Source organism: Antennarius striatus, chromosome 8, assembly GCF_040054535.1.
Source record: "Antennarius striatus isolate MH-2024 chromosome 8, ASM4005453v1, whole genome shotgun sequence".
Taxonomy (NCBI): Eukaryota; Metazoa; Chordata; class Actinopteri; order Lophiiformes; family Antennariidae; genus Antennarius; species Antennarius striatus.
The window spans coordinates 21,632,432-21,652,559 of NC_090783.1; the positions used below are offsets into that span (position 1 = coordinate 21,632,432).

Here is a 20,128-nt window from a genome sequence, read left to right on the forward strand (position 1 = left end):
TTCTGCTGGGGTTTACCCTCTGCATTCAAAACTCATTTATATAATTGAACAATACAGTGGTTTTTTTTTTTAAATTTCACTTAAACTTTCATTTTTAATGAAACATATAAAAGAAAGCAGATGAATTTCTCTACGTATACAAAGGACAATCATTTGACTCACATATTTCATTCTATTAATAAGTAAGGAATGTAGAATTCTAGTAATAAGGAATCCCTAAGGGGGCACAGGCCAGTGTAAACTGTAGGCCGGTCCCAACCCTGGATAAATGCAGAGGGTTATCTCAGGGAGGATATCTGGCAGAAAACTTTGCCAAACAAATATCAGCGTTCATCTAAAGAATTTCAGAGAGAGGAATGAAGGAGAGGAATGAAGATAAGCTAAAATAAAGCACAATATTTGTACATAAATGAGAGGAGTGGAGAAGAAAGAGTGAGGGAGAAGAAATTGCTCTGGACTGTTGACTTGGGGTCAACAGTCCAGAGCAACCGTGAGTGAAATCAAGAGGTGAAGAAACGTGTCAGGTGTCTGATGTGACAGAAGGGTCTCTGCTAGAATCAAGGACAATGTTTAATACAGTGATGGGGCCAGCCATGATAGATGAATTGGAGACACATTTTTCAAGGCACATTCTTTGTTTTTTACATTTGATTATGAAACACTTACATCCATATTGCTCACTGCTATTGAATACCAATTCTACCGGTGAAGTGAATTAATTGATTTGCTTGTAGTTCTGATCAGCGGTTTGCTTACTGGAATTGAATCTACAAGATGGTCTAGTCTTCATTCTACAGGTCTGCACACTTGGTGGCCATGGCAACCATGGCTACTAAACAGTACACTCGTAATTTTTTCTTTGAATGACTTGGTCAGGAGGGAAGTGTTGCATCCTGCTGTTTTCTCTTGGGAGAGGGGAACTCCCAGCTGTAGAGTGCTGATGGCATGGTTTATATATATATATATATATATATATATATATATATATAGAGAGAGAGAGAGAGAGAGAGAGAGAGAGAGAGAGAGAGAGAGAGAGAGAGAGAGAGAGAGAGAGAGAGAGAGAGAGAGAGAGAGAGAGAGACACAATACACAATTGTATTTCCATGTTATATTTTAGCAATTGAATTGACAACAAATTTGCATGATTCAATACCGATGTCTATAAGCTATTTTTCCGTCTCTACCGCCTGGTACAAGGGCTACAAACCGCTTTCCTCAGCCCCGGTCATGAAGCTATATCCTTCTTTGGACACAAGATGGCGCTCGATGGCACTCAACAGGTCCAAGCACGTTGGAGCTTCTCTCGGAATGGGACCGGACGTCCACACATAATAATAATACAGAGGGGATGTTCACCTGCAAAATGTAGTCGTATTTTTTGGTGAGGGGAACCACATTAAACCCATTCTGAAATACTTACTGTATACAGACCGCCTCACTCTTTTCATACCGTTGATTCACAAAGTTTTTCATTAATTTATCTCCAAAAAATTTACTTTTTGTACATATGGATGATTGATCCATTTAGATGAGTGAAGACAGCTCATTTGACTATTCCTGTGTGATACTGTTTGACATCGTTTCGGCTTGGTTCCTAATTACACCGTTAGTTAGATTTATTGTGGTTACTATACAAATGACAATTGCTGTATACCCTTTTAATACACGTTGAGACAACAATGGTATTCTTTTATTTTTTTAGATATTCATCCCCTGGATCATTAAATACAGGGACAAAGAGGACCAGAAAACAAAGAATAGAAAAAAGCAGGTGCAGTAAAATAAAATTAAAAAAAAAAAAAAAAAAGTAAATGAACTATTGTTTCATCATTTCAGGTTTCAGGGAAATGTAAGAGTTGGCAAGCTGATGTTTCTTACCTGATACGATGATCATTAAATTATATCATGGTATCAGGTGTCCCTCAGATGAAGGTGTGGTTGCAGTGTTGTCCTCGTTGTTCACTCCTCCTTCCACTCATAGGTGCTGTCGCCCCTCAGGATGAACTGATCTCAAGCGATGCCAAGATCTGATCAGATCAGAGAGAGAAAGAGAGAGAGAGAGAGGGAGGGGGGGGGAGAGAGAGAGAGAGAGAAGGGGGGAGGGTGAGGGAGGGAAGGGGGGGGGATCTGAAAAGACCGGCAGGAGGAGTGGGACTCGCTATGAGGACACCGAGTCTTCAAATCCAGCCGCTCCTCTATTTTTACGCAAGAGATTTGAAGAAACAAACAACAAATAGTGAAGCTGTTATTGAAGCACGATAGAGATAAAAGTAGCCAGCTTTTTTTTTTCTCTCTTTACAGAATTTTAAATTATTCCCAGGTAACTTGAGATTTATAAAATAATAATAATAATAATTTAAAAAAAACCTGTCACGCATGTAGAATTAGTGAATGCTATAATTTAACTTTAGCGCCACTGTTTTTAGAATATGCAGATTTGCCTTGGCTGAATTGGTATTACCAGACTCTTTCCTCCTTCTCTCCCTCAGCGCCAGAGGCACTTTTTTGGGGACCCAGGGGCCTACAATGATAAAGACAGTGGATATTGTTCTGACAGCTCTGCTCGCCGCGTCCTTGTCTTGCCGGAGCGCAATCGGCGGCTACGGGCTGAGCCTGTTCGCGGCGCAGACCTCTCACCCGGACCCCTGCTACGACGAGCATGGGAACCCACGGCGCTGCATCCCGGACTTTGTCAACTCCGCGTTCGGAAAGGAAGTGAAGGTGACCAGCACCTGCGGGAAAACTCCCAGTCGGTACTGTGTGGTGACATCGACGGAGAAAGGAGACGAGAGGACCAGGAATTGTAACACATGCGATGCCTCGGATCCAAAGAATTACCACCCACCGGCGTACCTGACGGACCTGAACAACCCGCACAACCTCACCTGTTGGCAGTCGGAGAACTTCATCCAGTACCCTCACAACGTCACCCTGACTCTGTCCCTTGGTAAAAAGTTTGAGGTCACTTATGTGAGCCTGCAGTTTTGCTCGCCTCGACCTGAATCCATGGTTATTTACAAATCGATGGACTATGGCAAAACTTGGGTACCGTTCCAGTTTTATTCGACCCAGTGTAGAAAGATGTACAACAAGCCGAACAGGGCCGCCATCACCAAGCAAAACGAGCAGGAGGCGGTTTGCACGGACTCCCACACCGACATGCACCCTCTCACAGGCGGGCTCATCGCCTTCAGCACGCTGGACGGCAGACCTTCAGCCCACGACTTTGACAACTCCCCGGTGTTGCAGGACTGGGTAACGGCCACCGACATTAAAGTCATCTTCAGCCGGTTGCATACGTTCGGAGACGAGAACGAGGACGACTCGGAGCTGGCCCGGGACTCCTACTATTACTCCGTATCAGACCTGCAGGTCGGAGGGAGATGCAAGTGCAACGGGCACGCATCCCGGTGCGTAAAGGACCGGGATGGGAGTCTGATCTGCGAGTGCAAGCACAACACCGCCGGGCCGGAGTGCGACAGGTGTAAACCCTTCCATTACGACAGACCGTGGCAGAGAGCAACAGCCAGGGAGGCCAACGAATGTGTCGGTAGGTCCGTCCGTTATCCACACCGCAGCGGCGTCCTCTGATGCTGCGCGCGTAAAACACCTTTCTGTGGGTTTGCTGGTGAGCTGCGTAAATTTGATAAGAAAAGGTATATTATTTCCTAATATTTCCTGGTTAAAGTAAAATAAAATCGGTCATTGTTAGATATAGATTATTAACAACAACAATAATAATGATCACGATAATAATAATAATAATAATAATAATAATAATAGTACATGACAAATCTGTTAGTTAACACCTTCATTCATTCATTTTGAATGAGCCACAGCTAAACCACTTTTTTTTTCCTTTTTGGCGCAATTCCGAAGGGGCAAACATGTGTTTAAATCACACGCATCATGTAAAGGTAATTCGACGGTTCGTTTAGCCTACAGCAGGCCATAATGAAGGCTTATAAACCACGTTGTAATCATCCACAGGAACATTTCTAAGAGCTTGACTTTACTGCTGCAATGAAACGATGTTTTCATTTACAATCCTTAAAAAAAAAAGATTAAAAAAAAAAAAAATTAAAAAAAATCCAGCCCGCAGATGTAAGTGAACACACCATTTTATTTATCCTGCAAGTCAAAATAAATCTGAAGAAGTGATTTTTTTTTGGTTGATAATAAAACATATAAATATATTAATTAAACCATTTTAATAACTGTAATATTTCCGAATTGTTGAAAAACCCATTTTCCTCTGGTGTTATTGGATGGATTCCACATATGAATATATGTAACTTTTTTTTTCTGTAAAATTATGACATTTAAATGACTTCAAATAAATATTGTTGCATGACACACCAGGTAAATCAAGTATTAAAGAAGGGAAGCACTGATCATGGCAATGCCATTGGTCTCTTTTTAGAAACAATATGTTTATTCTTCTTCTGAGAGCTTGGATTTTCTGTGTTCTATTACAAGCTGGCACAGACCCAGCAGCCCATAAATGACAGATTCTGCAGAATCCAGATCTGGCTAGGTTCCTGACAATTTTAGATCTGTATTACGTAGACGAACAAAGAAGAAAATGAATTTCTAAGAGGTTATAGGAGGACAGATCTTTTAAATAAATTAATTGTATTGCTGTACCCCATGTAGTGTGCGCCACAAAACATCCCACATATTCAGAACAGTCCAATTTCCCAAAAATGAACTTTAATTGTTTCCATTTGATGATTATATGAAAAATCTAAACCCAGACCATCCTTGTGATGAAATAGAGAAGTCTTCGAATCATCAAGACATCAAAAACTTCATGTGGATGTGACTCCTGCTGATGAAATGATCAGTGAAGGGACACAAGAGTCAGGTCATGAGGTTTTAGTTTTACTTCTTAGCCTCAAACAGAAATTTTCAGATGTAACATTCTTTAGGTATGTGTAGACTGAAGATGTAAAGTATACTAGTAAAGTAAAGTATACAAGAAGCTGTTTGGAAGCTTCTTGTATTCTGGTGTGGTTCATCTCGAACGCTATCATATCTTACCCGTCAGAAAGGTGTTTCTAAATCAACAGATTGGACAGATTCACAGAAATATTCTGCAAGAGCGGTTAGTCGGTACTCATAATGTATTAAAGAAACCAGTGAGAGTGCGACTTGAGAATCTTTAATATTCTTTAAATTCTGTTATTTTTCAGATAAGCAATTAAATTCTGCAGGCTGAACCCTACTTTTTTTCATATGTAACACTTTTTAGGTGTTCATTTCAAGCAACTTTACAGAAACAATACAAAGGAAAAAGAGATAGCAAAACAGAAAGTGTTGTTCACATTACATCCATTTCATGGAATTCCAGACGTTCAGACAAAGAGTAAACGCACTTATTACCAAATAATTATCATTTGCTCACTTGACACCTTATTTCTTACTGAAGAAGCGAAGAGATGAACAGAATAGACGGGTACAGTCATTCGGACACCTTTAAGGCGCTCATGGAAATGTGAGCGTTTGCTGATGTACTGCTGTTAATGACACGACTATGCATGTAAAGTAGAATCTCATCTGAATGTGGTTATCACTGAATTGGTGGGTCTGGCGCTGTGTTGAGTCAGAACTGACGTAAGCATTGATTCCTCCAAGACTCCCCGACCTCTCCACAAAAAAAGAAAGAGGTCAGTCTCAGTGTTTCTATTGAAATGCACTTTGCTTGTGACTCCCACTGGGATATTAAAGGGCGCTCCTGAATGTGCATCTTGATCCATCTGGGTTCACTGAGTGTCCACTGCAAAGGAGAACCTTTCAATGCTGTGATTTAAACAGCCATCAACAGAGATGCAACAGAGTCTTGTTTCAAGCTCAGTTAAGTTTACGTATAACAAAGTTTTGAAGAAATCAGAGGCTGTAAGAAGTTTTAGGCATCATCATTAATTCTCAAGTAGGAACACCAGCTCACAATCTCACTCTCCACAGATATCAATAATCACTGAAAAATGAAGAATGACAACTATCAAAGAGTCCTTCCTGGATATAAAGTGTTTCAAAGCAAATTAAATGGAAACACGACCTCCATCAGCTACCTTGATTTTAGATTTGTACACTTTACGTCATGTGTTGGGTAAATTTAAAGAAGATTAGAACGACGTCTTGAATGCACACAGAATAAGTGGACCAGTGCTACAAAACAGAGAAAAGGAGATGAGTGATAATAGTGAAAAGAAAAGAGAGGTTTAGAGAAAAGGAGGATGAGAATGATGTGGAAAATGTGTGAGGCAGCGTAATAAGGAAAAAGAGGCTATTGTCTTTTTTTTTTTTTTTTTTTTTTTAGAGGCCCCTTTGAGTGGGCCAGTGGAGACAGAGAAAACATTTTCACACTGTCTTCCACTAAGAAATTCAGAGCTCTGTCATTTCTGCTGAAATATGTCAGTGATGAGGGAGAGATTTACTGGAAGCTTCTTCCCCGCCTTGCCGCTGTTTTCCCGAAACGAGATTCCCTCTTTCCCAAAGCCTTGCATCAGCTGGTTGACTCAAACAGAAATCCACATATGTGTAGTATAGAAAAGTTGCATGATTCAGTAACTGTCAAAAAAAGAGTTTTGAAGCTGTAATAAGGTGTTTTATTAAAACGTATTGAGAAATTTCGAACAAATCCACTCAGTAACCACAGAACCAATACCGCCATCAGACATGTGACAGGTGCTGCGACCATAGAGGTGCCTAAGAATCAGAATTCATGTTTAGTTTCATCCAATTTTTAAAAGTGGGCAGGCTCATGCATGCTTCAAATGTTTCTGAAATGGAAAAAAACAAAAAAAAACAATTTTAATAACCCTAGTTTCATATCTCATGCCAGGAATTAGATATCATACACTAATGATCTCTGACTGCTAAAATACCAGCTCCTCTTTGAGATAGTTTCTGTGAGGTGATGACATTCTGTGCTTTTCAGATAATGTCAAACTGTAAACAAATCTTCAAAGTGGAGGCCCAAATCATCCAAATTACAGTTTTATTCTGCCAGTGAGACATGAATACACACAGAAGTGATGGCTTTCGTTTCAAATCTATCAAGCCAGACGTTCCAATGAAAATGAGACGTTGCACGAGCCACTGTGCAGATGTGTTCTTTCTATCGTGTTCGATTTTGACATAACTGAAGCTCTGGTTAATGTTTGAGCTGCTCACTCTGCACCGTCAAAAACCGGCATCCTTTATCTTCAAAGGTGCCGGCAGGATGTATTGTGAGTTTCCGGCACCAGTAAACAAAACCTGGGAATAAAATCACCGAGCAGCTTTTGTACTTTGTACTGTCTTATTCTTCGTCACCTTCACTTGTTCTTCAGTCAACACCTACAGCTTTGTGCATACACACACACACACACACACACACACACACACAAACTTTTCTTTTTTTTTTTTTCCTTCTGGTCTTTACCCGCTAGTTTAAATGGGGGGAATGGCCTCTCACTTCTCTTTCGCCTGAGCTCTTATCAGTGTTTATGACTCGTTTTGTAAACCGCCACGAACATAAGTCGTTCATGGTCCAGACAGCCGGTTCACTGCACTGTTTTAGAGGTTCAGATCTGTTATATCTCTCAAACAGACAGAAACACAGCCACTGAGCCAGCATGTACTGTAAGCAAAGCTGATGTTACAGTATATCACGTGCTGTAACCACACCAAATGTAAAAAACAGATACAAACAGATACACACTGATCGTCCCCTCACACACACACACACACACACACACATACGCACGCATAGACTGCAACATCCCGCGACACCCCTGAATTCAAAATTTTGCCCTCATCTACTTGCATAGATCAAAGATCAAAGCTAGTGCTCTAACCTACTTTCATAGATCAAAGCAGTAGGTTTGATCTACGGTCTTACTCACACTGGCCTTCTCTCTCCTCTTTCTATCCTATCTAGTTCCTGAGTGTTAAAAAAAATGTAAAATTTGATCTTGACGTAGTTTTTTCAAGGTCATCATCTCATTTTCATCCCCTTTGCCGCCCGAGTAACGTGCTTTCCGTTTCATCTTTCCATCTGCAACGGTTGCAAAGGTATTTGGTGGACTAACTAACGGACGGACAAACGGACACACAAACACTGACAATTACAATACATCACCGCGTTGGAGCGGGATGAAAAAACAGATACAAACACATACACACAGATCCCTCACACACACACACACACACACACACACACACACACACACACACACACACACACACACACACACACACACATACTCACACACAAGTACAGCGGGAAGGTATTAATAAAGACTTTCTGAAGTACGTTTTGAAGTTCACTGGAAACTCTATGCAACTGATGAAATGCTCATTTGTTGCCGGTGCTTGTCGTGACTCATGAATACCAAGTGCATCTGTGTCCCTGAGGGGTAAATATGAGAGGCCTACCTGGTCATTACCAACATGTTGAGCAAATATTAAGTTTTAATTTAGCCGCCTTTAAACTTATTGTGTATTTATTTTGCGTGGTTACTGCTTGTTGATTCACTGTTAATATAAAATACACACAATACTCAGCCAGACATATTGCCGAGTCAAGGACAGGATGTGAGAGAAAGGGCTGCCTGATGAAGAGCCCTGCACTTAGGGGCAGATCTAGGATTATTCTAAATTAAGAGCTACAAATCCTTTCTACCACAGAGTCCAGTAGTTTTTCCTCAGGAAAATGTAAGTAGTTGTTATCTATTTATTTTTTTGTTTGTTTGTTTGCTTGCTTATTCATTCATTGTGTTCATTCATTGTATTAATTCTTTACTTTTTATGCTTAACATGCTTTACAAGAAACTTGGAGCAGAAGAGCCAAACATAAAAATGTGTTGTGTGTTGTTGTTTTTTTAACCTGTAGTGAAAATATGTTTCACTTCTTGGTTGGCGCAGGCAGGTAAAGTCTCCTGGTGGCCTTGAAACTTTTTAAAAAAAAGACTGCTGTCATCTGATTTGAGTCAGAGGAAGACAGAGAATAACTATTTTGGTTTTCAGCAGCATGAGTCTGACATCTGGTTTTGGATGGCTATCAAACTATTTGTATTAGGTGATAATGATGATTTAATGAAGGCATTTCACTCAAAACAGCTTTTTTGCAAAAACTGCACGTCATAACCATGACCGAACAAGAGTGGAATCATTAATACTGTCAGAGTCTGCCAGGAGTCCTTGGCATTAGTTGTTGCTTGTCATGAGGTCTCTTCAAGAAACAATTTTCGATTGAATTGCAGACTTCCTCAGATTAAAAAAAAAAAAATTCTGGCATGCCTTAAAAAGAGCAGAAATGATTACTTTTTTTTTTTTTTTAAAGGGATATTATAGAGACAGGGTGAAATGATTATTTGAGTTGAGAGAGGCACACAAGGAAGGCAGCTACCTCTCATAAAACTTAAATCTCAATCTGAAATACTTCTTTGATTGTGTGTATCTGCTTTTTTTCTGATATCAGCGATACAAAAACCTTTTGATTACTGTGTACTTAACTGTCTTTGACAAAGCTCTGGTGGCATTGCTTGGATGATGGAATGTCTTCTCTTATCAGAAAGGAGAACATTTTGTGAGAAATGTTGTGTGATTGCATGAAGTGAACGTCTCTCCTGCTCTAGTTTGGTTTCATTGCTTTGGACAAAACACATCTTCGGCCCTTGCCATTAGTGAGTGTGTGCATAGGTGTCTGTGCACAGGCTCACACTATTATGGAATCTCAGGCTCATTTTTGAGAAGTGGTTTGGTCAGAAGCCATATTTGTCTGAAGCAAAGTGAAAGTGTTTTACTCCACTGGCTTCTGGCCGGCTGTCACTTCCTCTTGTTACTCTCGCTGGGGCTTAAACTCAACATGGACTATTGCTGCTCCATCACAACATTCGGTCAAGCCAAAAACTCAAATCGTCATTATTATACATACTATAGGTCCTTGATAGAGCTGATAATCATGACTAGAATGGCTCGGATGGCTCCCAAACATCTGCAAAAGAGTTGTGAGCTGTTGCAGAAAAAAATGTTTGAACAACACTAAGGATATTTAAAGATAAATCACATATTTCAACACACACACACACACACACACACACACACACTCTCTCTCTCTCTCTCTCTCTCTCCCCCACACTACTCAACAGGTTTATTCTCATATTTAATCCCTCCATGACACACAAACACAAGATGCTCAGTCTCTGTTCATACCTGTCCGTGCCATCCAACACCTACTGGTTTGATTGTGCGCATGAATTCTTGTTTGAGCGTTTCCATGTGTGTTTCTTCTGTTTTAGCGGTTGTGTGCGTGTGTGCATGTGTGTGTGTGTTTGTGTGTGTGTGTGTGTGTGTGTGTGTTAGAAAGAGAGAGAGAGATAGGGATAGAGAGAGAGAGCGTCTGTGTCTGCATCTCCTTTGTCTGTCAGTAAGCATTTCAACAAACAGTAATTGTGTCATTGATATGAGGCTCTACTTAGCACCTGGGGAGACAACTGTTAATGAATTAAATGGTGACTTTCTGCTATTTTATATATATATATACTGTTCAAAAACATTTCAAATATGTGAGCTTGATGAAAACCATCTTTTTTGCATGCATTTTTTTAGGTAATTCAAATGTATTTGCAGAGAGCACGTCAACAACAAGGCAATTCAATGTGCTTTGTAAAATATATACTTTGAAAGGATGATAAAGCATTTCATAATTAAGGCATAGCCCTGTAAGAACGGAGTAATTACTGTAACCAGTTAAAGAAAGAACTGTGGTGAATAGAAAGATTTTCAGCCTTGATTTGAAAGAAATGAGAGTTGGAGCAGACCTGCAGCTTTGTGGAAGTTTGTTCCAGAAATGGGGCATTACCCTGCCAGTTAATGCCTCAACTAGTGTCACTCATCAATGCAATCAACAAGTTGTTATGATCAACAAACCAAAGCATTCTCATTTGCTAATAGCTCATCTCAAAGGTACCGGTAAGTGTGAGTGTGTGTCTGCGAGAAAAGGAGAGATCCGCTCCAATAGCCAGGGCCAGCAGCGCCATAACGGATGATGCCTATTGACCTCAGCAGCTCTGTGCTGCAGCACATTACTGCTGGGTAACATTAAGAGGAGGGTGAGTGTTTGTAGCCAAAGTAAATATCTAATGTGGACTCGAGGCAACGACAGAGAGAAAAAGAGAGAAATCGAGAAAGTGAGCTTCAGCGACAGATTGTGCCCCTTGGATGACTTGCAGAGATTAGTTACTGCAATATCAATGCAATATCAAGAGCTTGCTGCGTTGTTCTTCTCCTACTCTCCACAAGCACTGAAGCTGGTGCAGCATGTGTTGCTGCATTATGTTACAATTATCGAAGTCTGTTTGCACTTTAAAAAATTAAAGCCTTGGAAGGGCTTGATTCAACTCTTCCATAATTTCCCGTTAGCTGATAGGGCTATAACAATGTCAACAACAACAGTAAAAAAAAAAAAAAAAAAAGCAGACAATCATTTATGTGTGTGAGACAGAATGAAATAAAATTCAAGGGTGGCTTTTATAATTGCAACAGCTTAAAAATGTCCTTTTGGCAACATTAGTGCTGCTGGCTGACAGGACCACCTAGTACGACCCGATGCATCGGATCCGAACCACGAGTCACTTGCACCCACAACTATAGATGATTAATACATGATTAATTTCCCTCCCCCAACCCTAACCTTAAGCCTACCACCCCCACCCTCTTTCTTTAATTCACTGTTCATGTGATTGTCATCTGAGAAGACTGCACGCAGCTGGAGCCCTATCTCTGAGAAACGATGCGTCTGCAGCGGTTCATCTGTACATGTGCAGCGTAAACCCAAGATACAGCTTCAACAATGGGAATGAAGTGAACATCCATATGTTGACATTTCTTTTTCCCTGTACATACATCTCTCTCTCTCTCTTTCGCTCTCTCTCTCTCCCTCTCTGACACACACACACACACACACACACGTACTCAAAGTTGCAGTAAGCACCTGTGACAGATCAGGCAGAGTCCAACAATTTCATTTGGCATCAGACAAGCTCGCACACTGCCAGAAAAAAAATGTCCCTGGAATTGCGTGTGTGTGTGTGTGTGTGTGTGTGTGTGTGTGTGTGTGTGTGTGTGTGTGTGTGTGTGTGTGTGTGCGTGCTGTTGAATCACTGAAAGTGATTTATACTAGAAGTCTTTGTCTTTCCCATATAAGTCATGGCATTGGCTGCTCGCATGTGTGTTTGCATGCGTGTGTGTGTGTGTGTGTGTGTGTGTGTGTGTGTGTGGTTGGCGGTCTGTCTCTTACCAAAATAATTACTAAATTACGTTGCATTTCCAGGCAGTAGGTTGAGATGGTTGCACAAAGACATATCAGTCTGTAGAGGTCAGTACAAAGTAGACTGTCTTACAGTAAAGTCAGGGAATGCTTATTTTGCAGGTGATAACTTTTCATGGATTTCTGTGTATGATTATATCGATAAGTTTTCACACCAGGGACAAAATATTAGTCAGTATTTAAAGTATCCATATAGACACATCATTCCTGTTAAAAAGCCCATCTATGTACTTCCTGCTACAATGTGTATGTATATGTCTGTTGTCATGTCCTTTGAAGAGAATGACGTATTGATGACATATTGAACGGCAATGAAACCATATTGGGTGCATGTATGTAAATTTATTTAGTTTAAATATACAGGGCCATCTCAGTTTCGTCCTCTGCTCTGCCTTCACCCTCTGAAACAATACATCCAATTAATACGGATTGGTGGCCAGCAGAGTAAAAACTGAGAAAATGTTTGGCCTCAACTGATTCAGCTCCTCAGTAGAGGAGTGAGAAGAAGAACAAGAAGGAGGGATGGAATGGTGATGTAAGAATGTAAGAGACAAGTTTTCTTGCAAGTGGAGCTTTAGCATGTGACAAGTAAGTGCTATTTAAACTCTTACACAGTTGCATCTGGGTCTTGTTGCCTGATAGTTGTGCCTCTACTATCCCTTTTACACAACCTGCTCAAGGCGGGACGATGCCCTTTTCGCACCTTGCCGTTCAGTTTGAAACCCAGGAGCATTCTGGGTGTTCATTGTTCCTCCTGCAAAGATTCAGCAGCTGTGTTTGCACATGAGACAATGAAATTTCAGGACTGGAAGATGTGTTATGTGCATGAGTCACCCCTGGAAGATTAAAAAAAAAGAAAGAAAGAAATCATTAGCTTGTAGCAGTTAGCAGCTAACACAAACAAGATGAAAATCGCTTGAAAATGCTTTTGGATTGGGGAGGTCTGGGAGTTCCTTACCCTCTGAGCAGAAGATGGGATCCACTGGTTGTGATGTTATTATGTTGAGTACAACGTGCTGCTGGTCATGCTAGACGCCGCCCAGCAGCCAACGGATTTGTGTGTGGCGGGAAACTGGGACACAATAAGTCACCAGTTTCCCGCCAGTCTCCCGCTCTGCCTGTAACACCAAGCAAAGAACGATAAGCAGCCAAATAACAAGACCTAATGAGAAGGCGGCCAATGGGAAAATTGAGTCATCAATTTCATTGATCAATGATAATATTATTGTTATGAGTTGACAATTTCTGGCAGGAATTCATTCCCAAATGAGGCCCCTGTTGGATTTCCCTGTATTAATCCCTGGAATTGGAGGACACAGGCATAAAAACGTGTTCTTTCATTCTGCTTCTTTTGCTCTAACCTCATGAGATGCTTGCATACACTAAAATGAAGATACACCGGGTCTCCGTACATCATTTTCATCAGATGGTAAAAAAAGGAACCTGGAGGATAAATCTCAACCTTCCCTTAGAGCGTCCCCTCCCCTGGTCTGGCTGTGTTTTTCTTATTTCTCCTGTGCAGTCAGGACAGGTCGTTGGCTTGAGATGAAAGTTGAGGTGCAACATGAGGGATAACTGATGGGAGATGATTCTCCTATCTCCAAGGGTCCTGGAGGAAGTCAGGAGAAGTGATGAAAGAGGTAGATGGATGGTTAGATGGAGTCCAGCCAGAGACAGCCTTTTTGGGGGGGGGGGCTGCTTCCAATGCTCTCCTCCTGTGCCCAATTTTTCACCTGGTAGGTGAGGGAGTATTTACAGTAGCTCATGCAGAGGTTGGGGGGGGGGTTTTCTGCAACCTTTTAAAATATTTGAGCAACCCTGTTTCCTTCTTGAAAGTTTGTAATTCCGTGCTCATGTTCATAATGTCCTGCATCACTTTAACCAAGATGACAATGTTTCTTCTGCTTGCCTTCACATAAGTATCAAATAAGAACAAGATAATGAAGAAAGACAAAAGAAAACATGAAAGATATTGCAAATTGTTGGGACAAAATATATTTTCCAGGAGACAGGGTTGACCCCTTGTATTTTACTCTGTGAATTAGCCTTACTACTTGATTTAGTAAATTGATAAATTGATTGATATATTATTCTAATAACTGATTGAATAATAAAATTATAATTAAACACTTACGTAGTTTCATCTTGTCCATTCATTATTTTTAGACACATAGCTTTGTGTGACTTGCCTTATCTTGTATACATCAATTATGAATGAGTAAACAAGAATGCATAATTATTCTTGCAATCTGGGATTCTTTAGAAGATATTTCACTTGTAATTATGTTAAAGTTAGTAATAGTAAAATCAGAATTATTAATAAAAAAAAATACATCAGACGGGGGCCTCATGGCCAAGCCAGCTGGGATAAGCTCCAGCTCCCTGCGACCTGCGACAGCAGACAAGGCAGTGACAGAAAGTTGATGGATAGATATCAGACAGGTGGATAAAGGATTTTTAAAGCCTCTTGCATTTGTCCTGTCTTTGGTGAAAGCTACTGTTTCATTATCCAGGACACATTACAAAGCACACTTTCTGCTTCTAGACACAAAGATATTAAGTTCATAGCATTGAGAGGGAAATTAAATTAACTTTTCAACATGATCAGTTGAAAAACTAAAAACTGAGGTGATCGCAAACAGATATAGGGAAAAAAGAAAGAGAAGTTGAATTTAAGGAAAAGAAAAACAGTGGTGTGGGATTGTGTAGCTGTCCTGTCCAGTGACCTCGTCGAATGTGACACCATTGTTGTCAGCGTGGAGGATTTAAGATTTTAGCCACAACCCTGCAGATAAGAGTACACTGGGTATGCTGTGAATGTGTTTACAGGATTTTTTTTGTGCTGATGTATTTTCAGAAGAATGCAGCCGCAAAAAGTCGATTGATCTTAACATGATCGAGTTGATCCATATCAGATGTTGCGGAACACGCTCTGTCGGTTTTTCACTCATTTATCAGCTGCAAGATGTTAAAAAAAAAAAAACTTAAACTAAGAGGTCAAACTATTTTCTGAAGTCATTTTCATTAGATTAAGTTTAAGTGGCCTATTTGATAATTACAGTCAATTTTCCAGGCTCATGCAGCAGCACAATCATCCTGTAGCTGAGAGTCAACCTCCTGCCAGAGCAAATATAAAGGAATATCTACAGAATCAATAACACACTGAGTGAAATTATTCTGACAGAAATTACACAAACACTTACACTTCACTGGAAAGTACATTGCGTTCTCAGCCCGTCAGTTCATAATAGTCGTAGCATTTAAATCTTAGAAAAAAATTGTCCTAGCGGGGTTTTTTTTCTTCTCCGTGCCCTTAAACTGACAATCTGCAATGTAGCCATTCATCTTGCAGAATCACCCAAATCTAATGGTGTTTTTTTACACTGTGGTTGACTCACCATTAAAATGACAACTTTGTTCTGTTTTACACAATACGTAATGTACGAAATACCACACAATCTAAATGTGTTTGATCTTTTGATCTCTTTTTTAATTGTCTTTGGATTTGATTTTTGATTTTTTGATTTTTTGATTTTTTAAACTTCAGGTAGTTATCATTTTTAAATATTTCTTTTTGACAGTCTGATAAACTTGGCTGAAATGTTATCACAGGAGTTTGCAACAAAACTAAGATCCTGTTCCTAGTGATTCGGAAAGTGGTCCTAAATTCATATTTGCTTTAGTTTCTGCCAAAATAAAATGCTCTTTCTTCTTAGTTTAAATTCATCTTGCCCTCCTTATCTTTAGAGCAACAAACATTGTTGTCAAATTTTTCGTAGAGCAAAATTTTACTTTCGTTGCAAAATGCAGAGTTTACACTCAGTGTGTGTGTGTGTGTGTGTGTGTGTGTGTGTGTGTGTGTGTGTGTGTGTGTGTGTGTGTGTGTGTGTGTGTGTGTGTGTGTGTGTGTGTGTGTGTGTGTGTGTGTGTGTGTGTGTCAGTGATTTGCTTGCTCTGGCAAAGACCAGTCCACTCACTAATTGCCTTCTACCAATGACTGAATTACAATGAGGCATTGGGTTTCTGGATCAGATGGGTCTCTTTTCCTCCCTCTCTACTTCCCAATCTGTATCCTTCCTGCCTGACATGTCAAATTCAGTTACAGAACATACAAAAACCTGTGATTTTTTTCTTCCCTGGGAAAAATGGTGCCACTGCTTTTGCACACATTAACATTAGAGAGGCTATATAAGTAAATGAATATCTGTGTATCGGGGTATGTGCTCCTTGTTTGCACAAGGATCTAATTTGCATCTAGCAGTCAGTATACCATAGCAGACAAATTCAACATATGTAGAGGTGGAGTAGTTGCAGTGAGAATATCTCAACTCTATCAGTGTCAGGAAGAATCTGCACAGACCAAACCAGCCAACCACACCACCAGAAACAAATGTGTTGCAGCTGCTGCTGCATGTATGATGAACACCACCAAAAATATAGAGTCATTGATCCTAAAGTAGAGGTGCATAGTTAATGAAACCAACTGAGTTGAAGGAGATTAATTATTATCACACACTTAAAGAATTTAACCACCCATAAAAACAATGTGGACACATTGTCACAAACAGATGTCAAACGGCTTAACTAAATATAAAATGACGACCGACCATTTTTATTGTAGTTATTGCTGCTCAATTTTGCTACTGTATTTTCACTAATGATCATTTGGCCGGAATGACATTTGTAAATATTATTATTTCCATATCTCTCCCTTTTTATCTTCTTTATTTTTATTGTTTGTATCGGTCCAATTTTACATTTAGCTTCAATCTGTAATTTTGTAATTATTAAATTCTTTCCTTTTTTAGTCATTGTTGCTAATCCAATGTGCTCCGAGGCCTAGGAAACAATGTTTCAGGCAAATCAAAGAAAGTGGTCTGAAGGAAAATCAAATGAGTCTGAGTCTGATACAGCATTTTAACAAAAATGTACTGCATTTATCGCATTGTGTTGTGTCATTGTTGTATAATATTTTCATCTCTTTTTTGGGGGGTTTTCAATTACTCATGGTTAGTATTAAAATCAAATTTTTATTTTCAATAAATACGGTTAGATTAAAAATGTTTCCGATTGTTATTTGGATGAAAATGTTGATAGAGTCAAGAAAATTCTGAATTAAAGTGAGGAAATTGAATTTAAGCATTTCATTACTTCTGTAATGAGCCCAGTCAGCAGCAATGCAAGCAAAAAAAAGAATAGTGCCTATAAATTTTCAGTTTCATATTAGCTTCACATCTGTTTTTAGTTATAGTCACTATAAGCAGCAGTAACGGAGTTTTAGATCTGAAGTGCAACATAAAAAAAACAGATAAAGGCCTCAATAGTGCATTTCTTGATTCTTTTTAAAGATCAATTCACTGAGAACTGTTTAAAACTAGTTACTCTGCAAAACAATGCTAAACATTGTTTCATTCACCTTGAATTGTGACTCAAGATTAGACTTCTTGGGATGAAAGTTGAGAACAATATGAGGGGAAAAGCAAAAGAGACAATAAATGTGTCACAGAAGTAAAGGAATTGTGCTGTAGGATTTCAGATTTATGGCTTTCAGGAGCTTCCCAATCTCTCCCTCCTCCGGATTGGAGACTTGGTGGCAAGAAGTCAAAAATGTACTGTGTTGAACACACACCCACAAACACACACTCGTGCACACACACCTCCTCAGCTGCATTTCCCTCATCATTTTCCTGCAAGCTGCTGTTCCCATGAAGTCTGCTTTTAAGGCAAGATGCATGAGACGTGCAGATAAGTAACAAGACGATTAGTGACTCCAGCTTCTCATTTAGCTCGGCTGAGAAAGTTCAAATGTCTGTCTGATGGCACCCTGTGACATCCCAGCCACTGTCTGTTTTCATTTCACTGATACAAAAATGGATAAGCATTTCCACTTGGCACACATTGTGTATGTTGCTGCTTTTCCCTTTGCTCATCTGGGAAAAGTTGTTTTTCTTAACTCTACATCGACTTATTCCTCCAGCAGATTGCCTTCTGCAGATGCTGCTGCATGTTAAAGGTATTTAGGTAATTTTTTTTCCACACAGCTTTGCCTAATTTTAAACTGTTAGTATGGAGAAATTCTGCAAAGTGATGTACGAGCATGCACATACAAAACACCCCTGCCTGATGGTACTAGATTGCCTTTTCTCTAATAATCTCCGGTGCAAGATATGGCGATTTCCGAGGAACCTGCTCCCTGGCTAAAAATTCATCACGATTGGCAGGTTGTAAAGGAGCCACAAGAGGTCAGGCAGCTAAGTAGTGAACTTCAGTTCACAAAAGGAGAGCAGGACACGGAGGAAGCAGGAGGGAGAACTGTGTCCATTTTTTTTTTTTTAATAATAAAAAGTCTTAGTTGAGATTTATTTCTTTTCCATTCCACCATTCCTCCATTCCCCCTTCGTCACTATTAACTTGTTTTGCATATAATTTAACTTCCCTGCTCTCCCTTTGACCGCTCAGCTGAAGTTGTTGTCATAGCTTGTAAATTTTATAGAGAGATTTGTCTTAACAGTCAGGGCACCGTTCACTTGTGACATCTGCAGTGGAGAGAAGGCCTGGAGGAGAAATAAAGGAAAGCTGGAGGAGGATGAGGAGGAGGGTCATGGCCCATTTTGTAAGAATGGTAACTTAGTAATGGGGACTTGACAAAGGAATGTAGGGGGTGTGTGTTCAGGTCAAAGGTTTCCCACCTGCTTAGCACGACCACAGTCCTGAGGTTGCTAATGAGCCTACAATTAAAATGTGCTGAGCAGAGCTTAAATTAAGCTTTTGCCAGTGAATCAGGGAAAGCCATGGTGTTTCTGCAGATGAGCACACACTCCACAGAACAATTTATTCAGAATTTAACTTATACTCAACTATGTTTGCAATTTATTTTTTGTTAATTAAAGCTCCATAACCTCAGAGGACCCCACTGGGTCCACCCCTGATTGCTGTAAATATTATGAATCTCTGTTTTCTGTCTTCTTCAGCCAATAAATTTCAGACATTTGGATTTGCGGAGATGAAAAGAACCAAATCCAAGCGACCAAATCAGCTCCATCTGAGGAAGAAAAACTTGGGATTGGATTAGAAAATGCCAGAACATGGTTTGACAAGTTCTAGAGGAAAGCATCCAGATTGACTTTAGTCAGAGTGCTTTTTATTAAAGAGTGGAAATCATAGATGTTTAACTACTTATAAATGAAATACAAAGATTCATCTACTTTATACTTAATGCTTGGGAATATTTGCTAATGCTAGATATGGAGTGTTCTACATGATATAATTTGTCTTCATAAGAAAAAGACAACAAAAAAAGCAAAATGAAGATGAGCATTTTTTGTCTCTTTCACAGAAGGGCCACAGAAACTCACTCAATCTTTTCCTGCCCAAAGGGCCAAATTAACCCATCTAATCTCCTAATCATATAATCTTCAAATATAATCTTCTCAACTCACATTTGCCAATCAGTCTTGGCTGACTGCATTCTGTTATATGCTACGGTTTTAAATTTTTTAGTCAACAGTTGTGGATGTGGAGTTAATTGCATAGATTGTGGGATACGTATGAATCACAGTGATGGATCAGTGTGTGTTAGGCCTGTGTGCTCTTTGTTTCATTGTCTGGCGGTGATAGCATAGACCCATCCCTGTCAGCCCTGGGGCGAGCAACGCAGAAGGCGACCTGCCAGGAGTTAGTTGAACCCTAAACACTACAGATCTGCTGGATCCCATAGAAACCAAACTCACACAAGTAAATAGACTAGAGGTGATGTTTGACATGAATAAGGAGAACTAATGTTGAGGATATTTCTGATACGCACCCAAT

General features: G+C 39.9%; 1 protein-coding gene across 3 annotated transcripts in view; it reads left to right on the forward strand.

Moving 5' to 3' along the window:
- Window positions 1-2,181: 2,181 nt before the first annotated feature.
- LOC137600783 (netrin-1) overlaps window positions 2,182-20,128 on the forward strand; it is a 54,982-nt gene continuing 37,035 nt past the window's right edge. For 2 of the 3 annotated variants that reach the window (XM_068322589.1, XM_068322591.1), the window contains exons 1-2: window positions 2,182-2,320; window positions 2,490-3,550. In XM_068322589.1, coding sequence (XP_068178690.1) covers window positions 2,527-3,550 — 1,024 coding nt within the window. In that variant the 5' untranslated portion in view covers window positions 2,182-2,320; window positions 2,490-2,526. The remainder of the gene's footprint in view (window positions 2,321-2,489; window positions 3,551-20,128) is intronic. The other variant, XM_068322590.1, reaches the window with a different exon arrangement.